Source organism: Zootoca vivipara, chromosome Z (assembly GCF_963506605.1).
Source record: "Zootoca vivipara chromosome Z, rZooViv1.1, whole genome shotgun sequence".
Classification (NCBI taxonomy): domain Eukaryota; kingdom Metazoa; phylum Chordata; class Lepidosauria; order Squamata; family Lacertidae; genus Zootoca; species Zootoca vivipara.
This window is the reverse complement of record NC_083294.1, coordinates 1,945,909-1,964,091: the sequence shown is the minus strand read 5'-3', so window position 1 is coordinate 1,964,091 and position 18,183 is coordinate 1,945,909. Positions and strand designations below refer to the sequence as shown.

The following is an 18,183-nucleotide window of genomic DNA, read 5'->3' as shown; positions in this document are numbered from 1 at the left end:
ATAATTGACCCGCCTAACGACAAATAATTACAATTACAACAAATAAAGGCTTGACATATATTGCTTTGCATGTCATGCATCTATCTCATATATTGGGTTACTGAAATAAATGCACTTTTCGATGATATTCCAATTTTCAGAGTTTCAGCTGTAAATAGTCATTGAATGCCTGAAAGAAGCTCCCCTGCAAAGGGTTAGGCTGCACTCCTAACCTCACTTAAAGGTAAAGGTAAAGGGACCCCTGACCATTAGGTCCAGTTGTGACCGACCGACTCTGGGGTTGCGGCGTTCATCTCACGTTATTGGCCGAGGGAGCCGGCGTACAGCTTCCAGGTCATGTGGCCAGTATGACAAAGCCACTTCTGGCGAACCATCGCGGGGATTCAAACCGCCGACTTTCTGATCAGCAAGCCCTAGGCTCTGTAGTTTAACCCACAGCGCCACCGAGACTCCCACCTCACTTACCTGAATGTAAACCCCATTGAATTAAATAGGACACACACACTGCAGATATTACTTACTTCAGACTTACTCCTTGAAGCCATAGAAGGGGTCTGTCCACCTGTGTTTGCTTTACCTTTTTACTTTTACATGCTTAGGGTGTGTGTGATAGACTTCTCTTATTATATAGGTATACTCTTCCCCTTGAATATAATTTTTGTGGGGTTAAAAACTAATATTAAATACCTTAGACACACCCTGATTGAATTCCTGGAAAAAGAGGTTTAGAGAGAGTGGGAGTGTAGACCCTCTTTATTACACACCTTTGAAGACATGGGAGGGTGTCCTCTATAATGATTCATTGAGGAAGATCTTCTGCTTAGACACAAAGTGGACACATCCCACTTATGCCTGAAAGAAATGGTGGGCCCCTCTTTTATTAATAACTTGGATATGTCTCCTACAGGCATGGAAGGATATCCCTCTATAAGTTTAGTGGGGGTGTGGAGACCCCTCTTTATTAAGTGCCTCCCCAGACACATATCTTGAATGTTTAAGAAGGAAATCCCTCCCTTGCTAAACATCTTTGACACATCCTTTGAATGTATGGATTCTCCCTTACAGATTCACAGAAACATACTTTTTGGGTTTAAACAGTGTATGTATATGTGTATTAGGGTGGTGGAAGAGATTATCCCCTGTTAAATGTCTAGGTCACATGAGTGATCGCCAAAGAAGAAGAAGAGCACTCTTTCTTCTACCACTTTTAACAGTCAAGCCTTCCTCCAAAGAATCCTAGGAAGTATAGTTTGCCAAGTGTGCTGACTGCACAGAGCTACAGTTTCCAGCACTCTTAAAACACTATAGTTCCCAAGATCCTCCATGACTGTCAAAGTGGATTAAGAATTCTTTAAATGTATGGTGTGGGTGTGATCCTAGACTTACCACTTAAAAGCCTGGGGAAGGATTTGTTTCTGCCATAATTCTTCCCTCCTCAATCTTTTTTTTTAGTTTAGTTTAATTTAATTTCACAATTTCAGAAAGTGTTTTTCCTCAAACTTCTTAAATTGTTATTCTTATACTAATAGGCATATCAAAATTGCAAAATATACTATGATATTATGTGGGCTGTAGTGATTGATCTATTGGAAAAACATAAATTATTGATAAAAGAGAAGCAAAACGGAAAATCTAACAATAGCCAATTTTCCCCAATACCCCAGTTTTATTGTGAAGGCTAACCTAATTTTAAAAATGGTTTTATTCCACCTTGCCATCCATGTGATGTCAGTGGGGAATTATTTTGCTGTTCTCTGGAATATGACCTTCTAGTGTCTTTGAGAAGTATCAGAGTATCCACTTTTATAGCTGGGAGGTCAATCTGTGGCTTAAAATCTGTCCCCAAATTCCCTAACTCTTGAGTTATTTGGGATGATAATCTAGATAGCACACACATTCTGCAATACATTCAACCTCCACTTTCCCTGTTGTTGTTGTTGTTGTTGTTGTTGTTGTTGTTGTTGTTGTTGTTGTTGTTGTTGTTATGCCAATTATTTTTATTGATTTTCCATAATTTTTAACAAATTGTCACCAAATTAATACAAATTCAATATAATTTAAAAGCTGACTTCCCACCCACCCCAGATGTTCCCTCTATTTTCCTCCCTCCTTTGCTGCTCCCAATAAAATAACTTTTCAATTTCAAAATACATTCATCCCTTCTCCCTACACATCACCTGTTCAATTACCAATTTCTGCTATGGCTTTTATACATTGTTATAACCTGTCCTCAAAATAGTTGACTACTCTACTCTACTCACCCTCCACTTTGTAGATGTTAAGCTGTCACTGTTCCACATACCTGTATGTGAACATTAGATAATCAGAAGTCGAGAATAGGTGATCTCTAGCTTTGCACCTGGTTGGAGGGGGACTGCGTCCATTTAGTGGGGGCAGTAAAGAGCACCCACCCTTATTGCAAAAGCAGTTCCTGTCATACCATGAATCACAGTGAAGCTGCTGCCTCAGGTAAGGAAGTTGGGTGCAGTTTGCAGAAAATTCTAGGCAGCTGTCCAAACATTTAGGCAAAATGCACATCCATGTATGGCATGCACTAATTTCTAGCAATAGAATGGTTGTGATGATGCCTCTAATCACATGCCAGTTGTGCAAATACTGTATATCCAGGTTAGGTACATGAACTAGAGTCATATTTGATACACGGTAGCCCTTCTGTCAGAAGCAGCTTTTAAAATTTGTCATTGAAAAGCTGATTGTTGCAAAGCTGTGGTAGTGACATTCTTAAGTGGCCAAATGTAGTTGGTGAGCATTCAGCTTGGGAGGAAACAACTTGTTCAGAGCTGCTCTAATATTTTTTATGATGGCCTTAGTGGGTATTTTTAAAAGACTGCTGGGAAGTCATGATTTGGTGGTTCAGGGGGTGGGGCTTGTGAATTTCATTATGAGCTCCCTCTACCTTTTCCCTATCACAAAGTGATAAATTTGTAGGAAAGCTGGGGAGGGGGAGAAAACCACCAGCTAGCAGAAGGTGCATGAAAGAGTGTTCCAGAAAGGCTTAGCCGACATCACTTCCAGTAAGTGATTTTTGAGGCCTGATTTAACCATAACATTGGATCCACAGTGTAGTGATTTTTGCTTTCTATCTTGAAGAAAAATGTAGCTTTTATATTGATACCACTTGCCAGTAGATCTCCCATCTCTTAATCTCAGTAGTACAATAATTTTCTCCCATGTTATCAACATGACCACACTGAATAGATATGTGAGGAGAAAACAGTTAAAATTGAGTCGATGAATATAAGGGAATAGAGGACTTAGTCTTCTGAATATGGTTTGGCGGTATTTTGAGGAGCAGTCATTGGCAGCTTATATAGGATTTAGGCTTTCAGAATTTCTACTTTTGAATGCCAAATAGATTTGTCATGATTTTGTGGATCACATTTTTTGGCTTAGCACTCATATTTTGAGGCATGTTTTGGGCAAGTAAAAAGGTAAAGGGACTCCTGACTGTTAGGTCCATTCGCGGACGACTCTGTGGTTGTGGCACTCATCTCGCTTTACTGGCCGAGGGAGCCGGCGTACAGCTTCCGGGTCATGTGGCCAGCATGACAAAGCCGCTTCTGGCAAACCAGGGTAGCACACGGAAACGCTGTTTACCTTCCTGCCGGAGCAGTACCTATTTATCTACATGCACTTTGACGTGCTTTCGAACTGCTAGGTTGGCAGGAGCAGGGACCAAGAAACGGGAGCTCACCCCGTGTTAATACAAGTGATCCTTCATAACACAGATATTGTATGGATAAAAATAGTGAGCAAATTTTATTCACATCCTGAGCCTTGGGATATGAACAACAATATGTATATCTTCATAAACCAGAACACTGAATAATAAGTAAATATCCAAGTTGTGTCATGTTTTTAACATCTGGCACTATAGCTTAAATGTATTGAAGAAATAAATGTGTTAAAGGTATATATATAACCAGTTTTAGAAATGCCACAGACAGCCAAACCAGAATAATTAGTTCATCATGGGCTATAGAGAAATTGTTCTTAACAGCCTAGTTGTCAACATGACTGGGCTCGTACAAGTAGCTTCTCTGTAGCAAGTAAGCACCTTGAAGTATAGATGGTTAAAAGTAAGCTGTAATACATTGTGGGATTTTTAACCTTCCCTTGTGGGCGTGTCTGGAAACTCCCAGGTGCCTTTTTGCCCAGGCACATAACAATTTGAAATATTTTTTCGATTTTGCTTGTGTGCTTTCTCCATAGCTTAAGATGCTTATGCTTAAGAAATGGAAATTTATTATTTTTAAAATTGAACTATTCCTGGTAACAATCCTGTGCCCATCACCATCAGATACTTGTTATGTGACCTTTTGAACTGTCAGTAATTAATGGTTACGTGTACTGTAAGCTAGTTATGATTGCAAGTGTTTGAAAGGTTTGAAACTTGAACCTGGTGGTATTCCCACAGACTCAGAAGTTGCAGAATGTTTTATGAAGTTCCCTGTTGACCACTCTAATACTCTGAAAATTATTGGTTGACTCAAGATGGGGTTTCATTCTGCCACTTTTGTGAGGTTTGGTTGAGATGAAATGGGAGTTTCTGAAAGTTTTAACTAGATCAGTGAAACTGAACCCCCTGGCACATAACACAAAAAAGGCATAATGTGCCTTTTTCATTCTACAGTGTGATTGTATTTAGCTTGCAGTTGCTCTAGAAAACACACAGGTTTGTGTTTTCTATAGTTGAACTATAGGTTAAAGCAAATTATTGTTTCGTGTGAACCATTAGTGTGCTGTTGCAGGCTGCTCATTCACACAGCCCCCCTCCCTTCCTTGACTGCTGCTGTATTACAGCTGAAACAATCCAGAGTCTGGCTTGTTGTGTTGTCCAAACCTGGGATTCTGGTTTGTTGGTCTCAAAAGAGACCATGAGCAATAACCAAGGTTTGTTCTTTAAAAAGGTAAAGGTAAAGGGACCCCTGACCATTAGGTCCAGTCGTGACCGACTCTGGGGTTGCGCGCTCATCTCGCATTATTGGCCGAGGGAGCCGGCGTATAGCTTCCAGGTCATGTGGCCAGCATGACAAAGCCGCTTCTGGCAAACCAGAGCAGCACATGGAAACGCCGTTTACCTTCCCGCTGTAGCGGTTCCTATTTATCTACTTGCATTTTGACGTGCTTTCGAACTGCTAGGTTGGCAGGAGCTGGGACCAAGCAACGGGAGCTCACCCCGTCACAGGGATTCGAACCGCTGACCTTCTGATCAGCAAGCCCTAGGCTCAGTGGTTTAACCACAGCGCCACCTGGGTCCCTTCCAGTAAGTTCTTAGCTTACCATTATACGGTAGTCTGTTTGGAGAAAGCAAACTATGAATGCAGTTCATGAGAAGCCAGACTTTGCCTTTTTCATTTGTAGTGTAGTAGCAGCAGGTGCATAGAAGGAGCACTGTGGGAACTTCTAAGCAGCATGCACTAGCATGCTGCTTCATCACAGCAAACCATTCATTGTTTGTTTTAAACTATAGTTTAATATGGTTTGTAAACCATTCTGTACACCACCAAGTTCAATAATCACTCTGGGTTTTTTTCTTCACCAATTTTTACTGTGCTTTTTGTTCCAGCTCTTTCTGTTTTACTTCTTAGCTTTCAGTGTAGAAGGTTTAATTAGTTAGATTTCAGGTTTTTCTTCTTTTTCTTAGCTGAAGGAATATCAACAGAAGAATAGCCCTGGGTCAGCAGCTGGAGCAAAGAAGAAACGTAAAGGCAAAGAAGGAAGTAGACCAGAGACACCAACTAATGATGGCAGAGAGTCTCCTGAAAATGTGAGTGGCTTACTTAACTATTTTAAATGCTCCAAAATATTTTGCTTCTACTTCTGTTTGAAGATAGTTTTAACACTGTAAAAAATTGAAGAAGGCTGTGTGTTTTTCTTTAGTCCTACAAACACCTTGAACTCATTGGACAGAAGTGGGGGATATAAATATAATAATCGATAACAGATAAGTAAGGATGGGAAATTCAGCAGAAAGAAATATTTGGCTCCTTGGTTTTGAGGGAATAGTATTTTTTGTATATGCTGCTGGAGTGAAGGAGTTAATTGCATCTTTATCCTAAACAGATTGTGTGCAAGCAAGTTACTACCATCTTGTTGGTATTAGGATCTCTGCCATTTTCCTTTTTCTTGTTCCTTTGGCTTCAGGAACCCACTGAACAATGTTCTCATTCTGTCCCTTTTCTCAGCTGTTTCTCTTTCCACTTTTCTTTCACCCCCTTTAGATTCAGAACATTCTGAAGGTGTTGGTGTCAGACCTTAACCGCTCCAATGGGGTAGCCATACCTTCATTGGACAAGAGGAAGGTGAGGCAGCATTCAGAATCTGTCCAAGTGGCTTGCTGTCCATACTGCATGATTCAGTTCCTATTTACAAATTAGGGTGTTTTGGGTGGGTGGAACAGATTTTGGGATACTTGTCATACTTGTCCGCTGCGTGAATGTTGTTGGCTATCGTTAACATTGAACTATTTTTAACCTGCTCCCCCGCTGTTGTTATTGTGTGCTTTCCTTAATGTGGCTCAAATTACAATTGGAAGAAGGGTTGCTTCTTGGATTTTTAAGATTGCTTTGCTTAAAGCAGCTGTTTTGGAATGTCAGGCATATCTGAAGGGAATGCCACCCCCAATACTACTGTTTCCAAGGTGATAGTGAATGAATGAATGCATAAGTAGCGTTGTTCACTGTGGACTGCAGGTTGGGCTTGACTTCCATTTTGCTTGTTATCTTCTTTTCCCCATGTTAGTGGGTTTTGTTTGTTTGTTGTAGAAGCACCTCATCCCAGAAATGCATGTTCTTGCTCATCTATATTCAAACGTTGACCTGGAGGATAAGCTATGTGGGTTAATCATGCCAACTCATGATTTGGCAGGCAATGAAATTTGAACACATGATACAGTCTGAGGAGTAATACACATTTAGATTTACCTAGACAGAAAGTGTCTTCCTATTCCTTGTCTTACAAAGGACTGTTAGATAAACTGGGTTTTGCGTACTTTGCTAACCCAGGTTGAATTCAATTAAAAATAAAGGGCTGGGTCTAATAGAAACCAGTCTCCTTGAGTTGGCTGCATCTGATTACTTTAAAGCACACCCTTGCCATGTTTTAGAAAGCAGAGAGCCAGTAATGGTGTAGTAGTTAAGAGTCTTGGACCAGGCTCTGAGAGACTAGGACTCAATCTTACACTTAGCCATGAAGTTCACTGGGTAACCTTGAGCCAGTCACTGTCTCTCAGCCTAACCTACCTCAAAAAGTTGTTGTGGGGATTAAATAAGGAAAGAGAGAACCATGTGTGCTACCTTGAGTACTTGGAGAAAAAGGTGATAGATAAATACAATAAATTAAAAATAATAAACATAATTAGCTTCCCCCCCTGAAAAATATATAAATATCAAAATACGTTGGGAATAAACAACAGTCTATAAGCTGTTTCTTCATGTTTTATTACCATTGCTTAGTGATATAGCATTTGCTTTTTATGCAGAAGAAACTAGGTTCGATCCCCACCATCTCCAGGGAGTCCCTTTTCTGAATTCCTGAAGAGCTGCTGCCAGTCAGTGTGGGCAGTGTTGAGCTAGGTGTACCAATGATCTGACTAGGTAAATGGCAGCTTCTTATGTTCCTTTAAAGCTTTAGCTTTATCTTTGGTGTTGGCAGATGCCCACCAAACATTTACATTAACTTTGTGGGTGCCATTTCAACTTACTGTTCCATTTGAATTCAGGCATCAAAATAACCATACTGTTTTGGTTACAAAATCAGGGGTGGAAACTAAACCTGTGTGTTATCTTCAAAATCCTATTATGAGCAAAATACTGTGTGGATTTTTTAGATGGAAAACTGCACATTCCTGCAGGAAATGCAACAGTTGTAAAAGTTACAAGGCCTATTTCCTATGAAGCTGGATGGCCTATGTGAGGATGTTTGGCTGGTAGCTGTAGCTGGTGGTGCTATCTGTATTGTATAGGGCAAGGATATGAAATCTGTGGCCCTTCAGGTGTTGTTCGATTCCAGCTCCTATTGCCTCTTGCTACCTGCACTGATATGAATTAGGAGTCCAACATCTCATTCCCCGTGTCTGGTATAAGGCCAATCTTTCAGTTATTTCTAAGGATGATACTTCATGAGGATGTGTTCTTCATGAAGAGCGTGTTGGACTTCAGCATGGAAACCTGAGTTTAGGTCTGTCTTAACCATTGAAAGTCAATCAGCCTCAGTTCTCCAACTGTAAGTTTAAAATAATAGAGTTCTGTATTCAGTATATCCTGGCTTTCTGAGCAGAATATATTCAAGGCAAATTATAATAAATAGACTATAAACATGATATAAAAACATAAATACATATATAAATAGCAGTAGTCTAAAAACAATATTCAAAGAGTCAACGTACCTTAAAAACTTTGTTCTGAAACACCATAGCCTTCACTGCCCATCTGAAATTGGTCAGTGCCAGGCATACTTCTCTGGAGAGGCTATTCCATCATTTGGCCACCAACTATGGAAAAGGCTTCATCTTTAAGGATACCTACATTATCCTAAGCAGATTGACTGTTACACAATAAAAGGAATATTGGCCCAAATCTTTAGGATAACCCAAATGGTGGTTTAAAAAGAAATGCTGTGCCCTTGAGATGAAACACAGTGTTCATTGGGATAGAAGCCAAATTTAAGCTTTTTGCTTTGAAATGGAGAAATACTCTTTTAGATAAAAGTGAGCTATTGTCAGTTATATGCTACCACAGAATGACATGTTTCAATCCAGTTAATGTAGCCAGTGAGTTCCAAATTTTGGTTCATGAATTCTCTGGGGATCTGAAAACAAGCTTTCATTTCTTTCACTTGGGGAATGTGGAATCTATTACAGGTAGTTATTTGCTTTTCTATACACTGCCCATCCTCCAAAGAGCTCAGAGGAGCACACATGGTTCTCTACCCACCCTTTTAACCTAAAAGAGACTGACCGGCACAGAGTCACTCAGTAGAGATTTGAATTCAGGTCTCCCAGTCTTAGTCTGACACGATGCTGATTCTCTGCACTAATTTATATCACAGTCTGTGACAATATATGAGATCAGTGTAAAACCTTCTGCCCATGTGATTAACAATCCAGTGAAGGGGAGAGCAGAACCGCTATGCCTGCTGGCTCTGCCCTTGTATCACCACTTCTTCCTCTGCTGTCTGCACACTGTTGTGTGTACATGCATATATGCAGAAGAGAAATTGCCCTATGTGCGTAGGCTCCAACTGCAGCTGGAGGGTCCATTGCTCTAAAGACGTGAACCCTCAATATGTACATGGCAGCAGTAGGCAAATGCCTGAATATGGCTAGCATTTGATACAGTAGGTCCTTTAAGGGTGTTACACTTAACTCACACACATGCTTTATTTCGGCCCAAAGACCCAAAAAAACACTTTCAGAAGCAAAATAAAACAGAAATACAAGAAAAGGATTCCAAGGCAGTCACTATATTTTATCCAGACCATGTTGGTTTATATTTCTTATTACTTCTGAGAGGAACTTAGCCCATGCCCAGGGTAGTATCATTTGACATATCTCCAAGGAGGTACTTAAAATGGAAAATTTCAGGTTTTCCAGTTAAGTTTACCAACAGGGGTTTACTTAATTGATCCCTGGTTTGTTTGAATGCTCACTGTGAAATAGCATCAACACCCTGAGAGCACTCTTAACTAGAAGGAGGGTTCCTGAACCCTTATTGGTAGAATGTCAGATTTAGTGAAATGCTACCTTGGAATACTTCTTTGACTCTACTAGGCAGAAAAGCTGAATACTGGCAACTGAGATAACGTTCTTATTTGTACTTGCACAACCTCTGTTTCTGGGCCTAGGCAGAACAGAAATCTTTCAGTATAGATCCTGAAGGAAAATCATGTACCTTCAGAAGTGTTGGGGTTGCTAACCAATCACAAATGAACAACCACACCCTTGGCCAATCCCAATCTCTCTCACCATCAAAAGAACACAAGCGATTAAAGGAGAACCAACACAAACAAAGCTGACATCAAGACCTACATATGATACATGTAAAAATATGAGAGACACTGCACACACCTTTGTAATTCAAGAAATCTTTAATAATAATAATTCATAATAATAATAATAATAATAATAATAATAATAATAATTTATTATTTATACCCCGCCCATCTGGCCGGGTTCCCCCAGCCACTCTAGGCAGCTTCCAACAAAATATTAAAATACAGAAATCAATCAAACATTAAAAGCTTCCCTAAACAGGGCTGCCTTAAGATGCCTTCTAAAGGTCTGGTAATTGTTACTCTCTTTGACCTCTGGTGGGAGGGTGTTCCACAGGGTGGGCGCCACTACCGAGAAGGCCCTCTGCCTGGTTCCCTGTAACTTGGCTTCTCGTAGTGAGGGAACCGCCAGAAGGCCCTCGGCGCTGGATCTCAGTGTCCGGGCAGAACGATGGGGGAGGAGACGCTCCTTCAGGTATACTGGACCGAGGCCAATACTTTAAAAAAAAGAAGTGTTGAGGTTGCTTGGGACCTTCACACTGTCCAAGTCACCAATATGTGATCTATTTTCTTGAGGCTGCCACATGCTATAGGCTTCAGAGATTTTTGTCTGAGAATGAGCTTTTATCGCTTTGGCAGGGTGATTGCATTAACAATGTTCAAAGAATAAAGTGCGTATTTGAAGATCTAACAAATGTGTATCTTTGTCCCCTGTATGTGTTCTTGGGAACAAAAGTGCCAGGATAAAATGAAGGTTAGAGATGCTTGTGCAAGGAAGGGTGGGTGGGTACCAGCCATTCTAGCAATACTTAAAATTTCCATGTGAATAAAAACATATAGGAAGAGCCCTACTGGGTTCAGCTGGAGACCCATGTAGTCCAGCATCCTCTTCTGACAGTGGCCAATCATGGCTTAGCATGGATAAGCAAACAGGTTCCAGGAGAGTTGACAGTTGCTTTGTTCTTCATTTGGTCTTGCTGCTGCCAATACTGCTGCCAATACTAGGTTTGGCTTAGTATTATGCCCAAACACAGATTCATGATTTATCTTACTCCAGCCAGAACACAACCGTAGCCCAAGTTTGTTACATGACATGACAAACTATTTGTGGTTTGTCTGGAGCAAGATAAACCATGAGTCTGGGTTCAGACATGTTGCTCACAGCAGTATGGTGGCAGCAGGACCAGAGGAGTAGCAAAACAACTCTGGATCTTCTCTCTGAAAATCGGCCTAATGATTGAATAGCGTTATATCTGAACTGAATCATTTTATTTATTTCTCCCTCCCAGCCCTGTTGGCCACTTTCTCAAATTTGCTGCCTCTTCTCTTTCTCTAATGCTTAGAACAGAGGTCGGCAAACTTTTCTGCTGGCGGGCCGGATCTCACGGGAGCGCGCACACCCATGCGCATGCGCACATGCCTGCTGCTCTTCCCTGCTGGCTTTCGGAGCCATTGCGAGGGAGGAGGAGACGTCTGCAGCTTCCTATTGGCTGCAGGAGCTTCCTGCAGCCAACAGGAAGCTGCATCCCGAAAGTCAGTCCCCGGAGCTGAACTGGTGCGCCGCGCAAGTTTAGCTCCATGCAGGGGCTGACCAAGCGGGCAGCAAGGGTTGGGGGTGGTGGTTTAACAATCCCCTTGGGACATATCCGGCCCCCAGGCCATAGTTTGCCAACCCCTGGCTTAGAACTTCATTCATGAACTGTTTGGGGACTTGGGATATATCTCTTTGGATATTTGATATTATAACAAAACTTGAACCTAGGGTTAGTGTGCACCAGTCCATTGAGGTCTAACCGACAATATTCCTCTTTACATTCAGTTTAAATTTAGTCTCTGGTTGCCAGTCTCTGACTTCAGTGTTTTGGAAACCATGGACAACACTTTGGGAGAAACGTTTTCCCCACTCCCCACTCCCACTATACAATCTACAGTAGGTGTGTATAGTGACTCATTCTGTTCCATCCCTATCTGATTAGTTGTCTTCCCAAGAATATGCACTTTGCAAAAGTAAAGGACCAATGTAACATGAACCATGTTGAGGTTGGCATTGCCCACTATGTTTGCAGCACACCAAAGGGTTAGCTTTTTTTTGTACATGGACACGACTTTGTTCTGAGGAAGCACTCCTCAGCTGATTTGCCTCTAGGTTTGACAGGTGCTTCTAGAAATGGTGCATGCTTGTATCCATCTGGGTTCCCCTTCACCTGCATGGTGCTTGTAATCTTTATGGTATGTTTTGTGACAGGCATACTGTGATGGTGATGTTTCCGCTCACAATGCTGAACAACTCGCTGCTGGTGTCCACATGCTGTCTAACAGCAACAGTTTGCCTAGCTCTGCCGCTCCAAGTCCTGGTAGCATGCAGCTGTTGCAGGTTTGTCAATGTTTGCCTCCACCGCACTGAACACCCTAGATAACGTGTGTGTGTGTGTGTGTGTGTGTGTGTGTGTGTGTTTGCAAATTTGTATTTGGAGCAAAGCATACTTCACAAAAGAACGGGGAGGTGATGGTAGCACAGACATTTTAGTTAACGACACTGGCCTGTCACTCTGCAACTATAGGAGGAATTGGCTGTGCAGAACACTTAGATTTAGGTTGCACAATACACTCCTTCCTCATCTCTCAGTCTTCAGCCATTGATTGAATGTAGTTTCATTGGAAGGGTGAGATGAGTACAATTGGGCACTGTGTTGGGCACTGTGGCCCCCTAAGCTCTCTCCTGTAGCCCATAGATTAGCTTTCACTTCTTAACATTTATTTGTACATCTCTTCTAGATGGTTGAAATGTAAAGGCAATAGTAAAGCCAAATATTTGTCTACTCTGTTTCCATATCTGTCAAGCCCTGAGGCTGACTTCTAATTTCCTTCTTATTAGGTGATAAATTCAAGATAGGAATAACTTGATGGTGTCAACCAACTGGTTTTGCACCTTCTGCCTGTCTGTTCAGCTTATATGCAATTTATATTATTGTGTGTGAGCTGTGACCCTCTGACTCATGATACATATCCTCTGTGGTTCCTTATGCACTGAAGTTGTCTATTCCTGATCTAAAGTAATGAATATTTCTATATTTTTAAAAAAGTAAGTGTTAATTGAAAAATTCCTAACAAAACAAAGTGATAGACAACCAGCCTGACCCCTTGCTTGAGCTTTAAATACATGAAGCTTATTAAGCCTTTTTTCTTGAATTGTGCTATGGCAGGGTCAGCAAACTATTTCAGCAGGAGGCCCACTGTCTCTCAGACCTTGTGGGGGGCCGGACTATATTTTTTTTGGGGGGGGGGGGAATGGACGAATTCCTATGCCCCACAAATAACCCAGAGATGCATTTTAAATAAAAGCACACATTCTATTCATGTAAAAACACGCTGATCACCGGACCGTCCACGGACCGGATTTAGAAGGCAGTTGGGTCGGATCTGGCCCCTGGGCCTTAGTTTACCTACCCATGTGCTATATGGTATAGAAGTCTAGATGTGCTATGTTTTGCGCATTCTATGTTGAAGCAGTCCTCAGGGCAGGTATGCAAAACCTGTGGCCTTTCAGATGTTGTTGAACTCCAGCTCCCATTAGTCCTAGCTGATGGGCAGGGATGATGGGAGCTGGAATCCAACAACATGTGCAGGGCTGCAGGTCCTTTATTCTTGCGTTGGTGAATAAAGCAATGGTAGATGTTGTGAGGTGTCACTCAGAAGGAGAAGCGTGTGTCCAGTCTTTTCTTGGAGTTTCATATATCTGTGCATGTGCATGCTTGTACATATGCATATATTTGTGTTTCTGATTTCTACTACAGTTATGTATCTTTTTTATTTCATAGATCTGTGACACTGATCATAAAAATTCCTTGGAAGAAAATAGGTGAGAGGCTTCTCTCTGTATTCTCTCTTGCTCTCTCTATCATATTCCAGTCACTAAAAATGAGGATTGTTCTTAATGTCTTCTTTATTACAGATGTTTGTTGTGTGTCATGTTCCTTTTTTAGGTCCCCCTCATTGGCAGACAGTCTCCGCCAGCTGTCTGAACAGCTTAATGGCATGGTCAATCAGGTAAAAGCCAAGTTCTTCTGATCTGTCTGTCTTAGAATCATAGACCTAGAAGAGATCTCAAAGGACATCTAGTCCATCCTTCTGCTGATGCAGGAAATCTGCAACTACAACACCCCTGATTATAAACTTCTATAATAAAAGCGAGTCCATCACCTTCTAAGGCAGTCTGATTCACTGTTGAACACCTATCATACTATCAGGAAGTTCTTCCTAATATTTAGTCTTTTTCTTTCTTTTTTTTGGTAATTCGAGTCCCTTGGTCTGGGTCCTACTTTCTGGAACAAAGAGAGCAAATTTGCTCCATCATCTGTGATAGCCCTTCAAATATCTGAAGATGGCTATTAGATTGCCTCTTAATCGTTACTTATTTTTATACCTAAGGGATGGCCAGCTCTTGAACTTTCAGTTATTATATGGGTCCTTGCAGCCAGACAATAAACCCTGAAGATGCTTTCAGACTGAAAGCCAGAAACTGTGTGTGTCATGTGGTCTGTGGGAACTGTGTGTGAATGAGATATACTCAAGGGTTACACTGGTAACACATGAAAGGGCTGTCCACCTTCTCTTAAAGAAGCTGTATACTGTCTACAGTTGTACCTTGGATCCTGATCACCTTGTGAGTTGACTGTTTAGGCTCCCGAATGCTGCAAACCCGGAAGTGAATGTTCCGGTTTGCACACGTTCTTTGGAACCTGAACATTTGACGGGGCTTCCGCGGCTTCCGATTAGCTGCAGGAAATTCCTGCAGCCAATCGGAAGCTGCGCCTTGGTTTCCGAACATTTTGGAAGTCGAACGGACTTCCGGAACGGATTCCGTTTGACTTCTGAGGTACCAATGTATTTCTTATCAGAGGTTCAAATTCCATAGACGTAGCCTTGTTAGCCTGTTGATCTTGTGGCATATTTATATTCAAGAGACTATATAGTTCACCACTGGAACCATCCTGGAATAATCCAGTTTAAATACAGCTAGACAAGAATATGTGCAAACTCAGTTTGTTTAAGTCATGGTTTAACAAACTATGAGTTAATGAGAGTTGTCTCACAGACAAATCAAATTTTGGTTTGTTTTCTGGAGATTCATACCTAACACCTTATATTTTAGAGTGTGGGGGTCAAGCAAACATAGTCAAGGAAGAGTGCTGCTTTCACATATAATATTAAGCCATAGGTAAAACAAACTGAGTTTGCACATAATGCTAAGCCATGGTTTAATAAACCGGGATTTTGTGTTATGTGTGAACCAGGAAAGCAGAGAGACAGTGGGGTAGAATCACAAATTAAAAAATAGCCTCTCTGTGGGTAAAAAGCTAGCATACCAGCGAGAAAGATTCTAGCCCAGTCTATTTAGTTTTCTACCTTTGGTTCAGGTGTCTTTATTTTTAGTGCAAGAGAACATTTTGAAAACTTGATCCTCTGTTTATGATCTAATGCAGGCATCCCCAAACTGCGGCCTTCCAGATGTTTTGGCCTACAACTCCCATGATCCCCAGCTAACAGGACCAGTGGTCAGGGAAGATGGGAATTGTAGTCCAAAACATCTGGAGGGCCGAAGTTTGGGGGTGCCTGATCTAAAGTGTTATAGTGAATTCTGTTACCTCAATACTTCACTGCTTCATGTTGGCTGCATGTGTAAATCAAACCTAAAAGATCCTCTGATCTATTATCAGTATATTATGAGGCACATTTAGCTTACCTGAACCATGTACAGTGGTACTGGTTACAGATTTAATTTGTTTTGGGGTGCAGTGTGCACCCCAAAAAATCCATAACTAGAGGCACCGCTTCTGCGCACGCGCACGGCACGATAGAGTGCTTTGGTGCACAGAGCGCTTTGGTGCATGTGCAAGCGGCGAAACCCATTTGCCGCAGCCATAATCTGAAGATTCCGTAACCTGGAGGTTATGTAACATGAGGTACCATTGTATGGGGTATTTTACTTGTAGAACTTCCAACACAGTCTACCTTAGCATTTCTTCCTAGGTAATCATAGGAAGGAGAAGAGTGCCTGTAATGTAGGTGGGTGTTTGAAGGAACCTCTCACCGTAGTGGGTACACTAAGTTACCTTTGTGTTTATTCTCCAGTTTCAAAGTTTTCTTATTCTGTAGGAGTGTCATCATCCCACTCAGGGAAATATGTAACTGGAAATTCATGTTCACATTTTCCAAGTTAACTAGTTGTGATGGCAAATATCTTTATTTTACAGCCCACGGCCTATGTGAATGGGGAAAACGCCACATCTTCAACAGATATGAAAGAGATGGCAGTAAGTGCAGGGCTCCTGGCTCTTTTGTCAGTTTGCATTTCTTTGAACAATATAGTAATGAATCTAGTGTGTGTTCTGGTAATAAGAACTTACTTGAGTGCAAGAAATGACAACATTGCATGTTAAAGTTTTACTTGTTTAGATGAAGGCTCCTGCAGTGGTTTTTAGACTGGATTATGGAAGTGCTAAAGATCCATCCTGATGTTCCTTTGAAAGGAGATTAAGCTTTTGGTGGTTTAGTATGAATTTGGTAGTGGTGGGGGATGATGTGTTTGTGTAAGAATGGACACCACAAATGAGTTCAACTGTGATGCTGATTATTATTTTCTCTCCTTTTTTTAATAATTTGCCTTTTCTCCCCTCTTCTACTCCCTTCCTCTTCCTCCTCCTCCTGCTATCTGCATGTGCCCATCAGACACGTTACCAGGAGCTGGCAGTAGCCCTAGACTCCAGCAATCTAACAAACAAACAACTCAGTACAAAGATAGAGGAATTGGTAAGAAATAACCAGACCAAGATGTTTGGCCTTGTCTTGCTGCTCCTCTTTGCTCTCTGGGTGTCTGCAAGGTTTTGGGTTCTTTCACAGTGCCACAAAGAAAAGTGTTGTGTGCTTCATGGTTCAAAGGGGTGGGGAGGGAGTGAGGGATCAAACTATTCTAAATAAAAATAGAGAAGGGGGGAAAGAAGAGAGAGGAAAAAACATAGAGACAGAATAGGAGGGGAAGGAAAGAAAGAGAGAGAGAGAGAGAGAGAGATACAAAGCCCTCTTTATACAGAGCCACAAAGGGGGGGGGGGCCCTCCCAGCTCTCACATGGGTTCTTCCATTTCTTCTCCCAGCCTGAAAGTTATTCCCTTCTCTGCTTCTCATGCAGTCCTTCATCATCTTTGTCTGAGTAGCCTAATCAACTCAAGGTAGAGGACATCAAAAGATGAAATAAAACATGAACAAAAACAGAATTAACCAAAAAAAGGGACAAAAGTTAAATATCATTGAAAAGGAAAAGAGAGATCAAGGCAATAGAGGACTTCTTATTCTCCTTTTGGCCACTATGTATATTCAGATTATTCAAAGTATTCAAAACATTCACTCCACAATAGCACCCTGCTGTATTCTAGGACAATGTCCAACTGTTCCTCAGTCTTCAATACCCGACACCTGAAGTTCGTTTATTTTCCGTTCTACACAAAAAGACCAAAGGGGCTGTTTCAATTGTTATTACTGGTATTACTAGATAGGAAGATTATTCTTCCTCCATTCCAGTATAACAATTTCATTTCCAAGAGGTTTCCTTATTGGGATAATAATCCACAATTACTTATTTATTATATGTTACAGGTAGGTAGCCGTGTTGGTCTGACGTAGTCGAAACAAAAAATAAAAAAAATTATTCCAGTAGCACCTTAAAGACCAACTAAGTTTGTCATAGGTATGAGCTTTCGTGTGCATGCACACTTCTTCAGATACATTTCTTCAGATACATTATTTATTATATGTTTATTAATTAGTACCCAATTCCATATCTTCCAATCCCATTTCCTGTTGGCCATGATTAAAGGGACTCTTGAAGGTGATCCAGTAGTGGCTGTACCAGATGGAAGTTCAGGGTCCAAGAGTAAAACATTGGTCTGAGCCTATCACCTTAAGCACACTCATGTCTGTGCATTGATGTGACCTCTTTCTGTCTCCTTACTATGGACAGGTGTGTTCATCTTTTACGCTGTGCCTGCAGAAGTACCTTGTGGGAGGATGTGGGAGAGAAAGAGGTTCCTTACTTTCATTTCCCATAGAGAAATGAGAGGCAAACCAAAATCACAGAGGATTTTGATAGCCAAGAACTTGCCCACTTGCAAGAG

The 18,183-nt window shown here is 41.3% G+C and overlaps 1 protein-coding gene across 5 annotated transcripts in view; it reads left to right on the top strand.

The window, feature by feature from the left end:
- Window positions 1–18,183, top strand: part of GOLGA2 (golgin A2) — a 49,179-nt gene that overhangs the window by 1,385 nt on the left and 29,611 nt on the right. Inside the window, exons 2-8 of one of the 5 annotated variants that reach the window (XM_035133352.2) lie at window positions 5,669–5,791; window positions 6,246–6,326; window positions 12,260–12,388; window positions 13,833–13,873; window positions 13,998–14,061; window positions 16,269–16,328; window positions 16,744–16,824. In XM_035133352.2, coding sequence (XP_034989243.1) covers window positions 5,669–5,791; window positions 6,246–6,326; window positions 12,260–12,388; window positions 13,833–13,873; window positions 13,998–14,061; window positions 16,269–16,328; window positions 16,744–16,824 — 579 coding nt within the window. The remainder of the gene's footprint in view (window positions 1–5,668; window positions 5,792–6,245; window positions 6,327–12,259; window positions 12,389–13,832; window positions 13,874–13,997; window positions 14,062–16,268; window positions 16,329–16,743; window positions 16,825–18,183) is intronic. The other 4 variants (XM_035133354.2, XM_035133357.2, XM_035133355.2 and 1 more) reach the window with 4 other exon arrangements.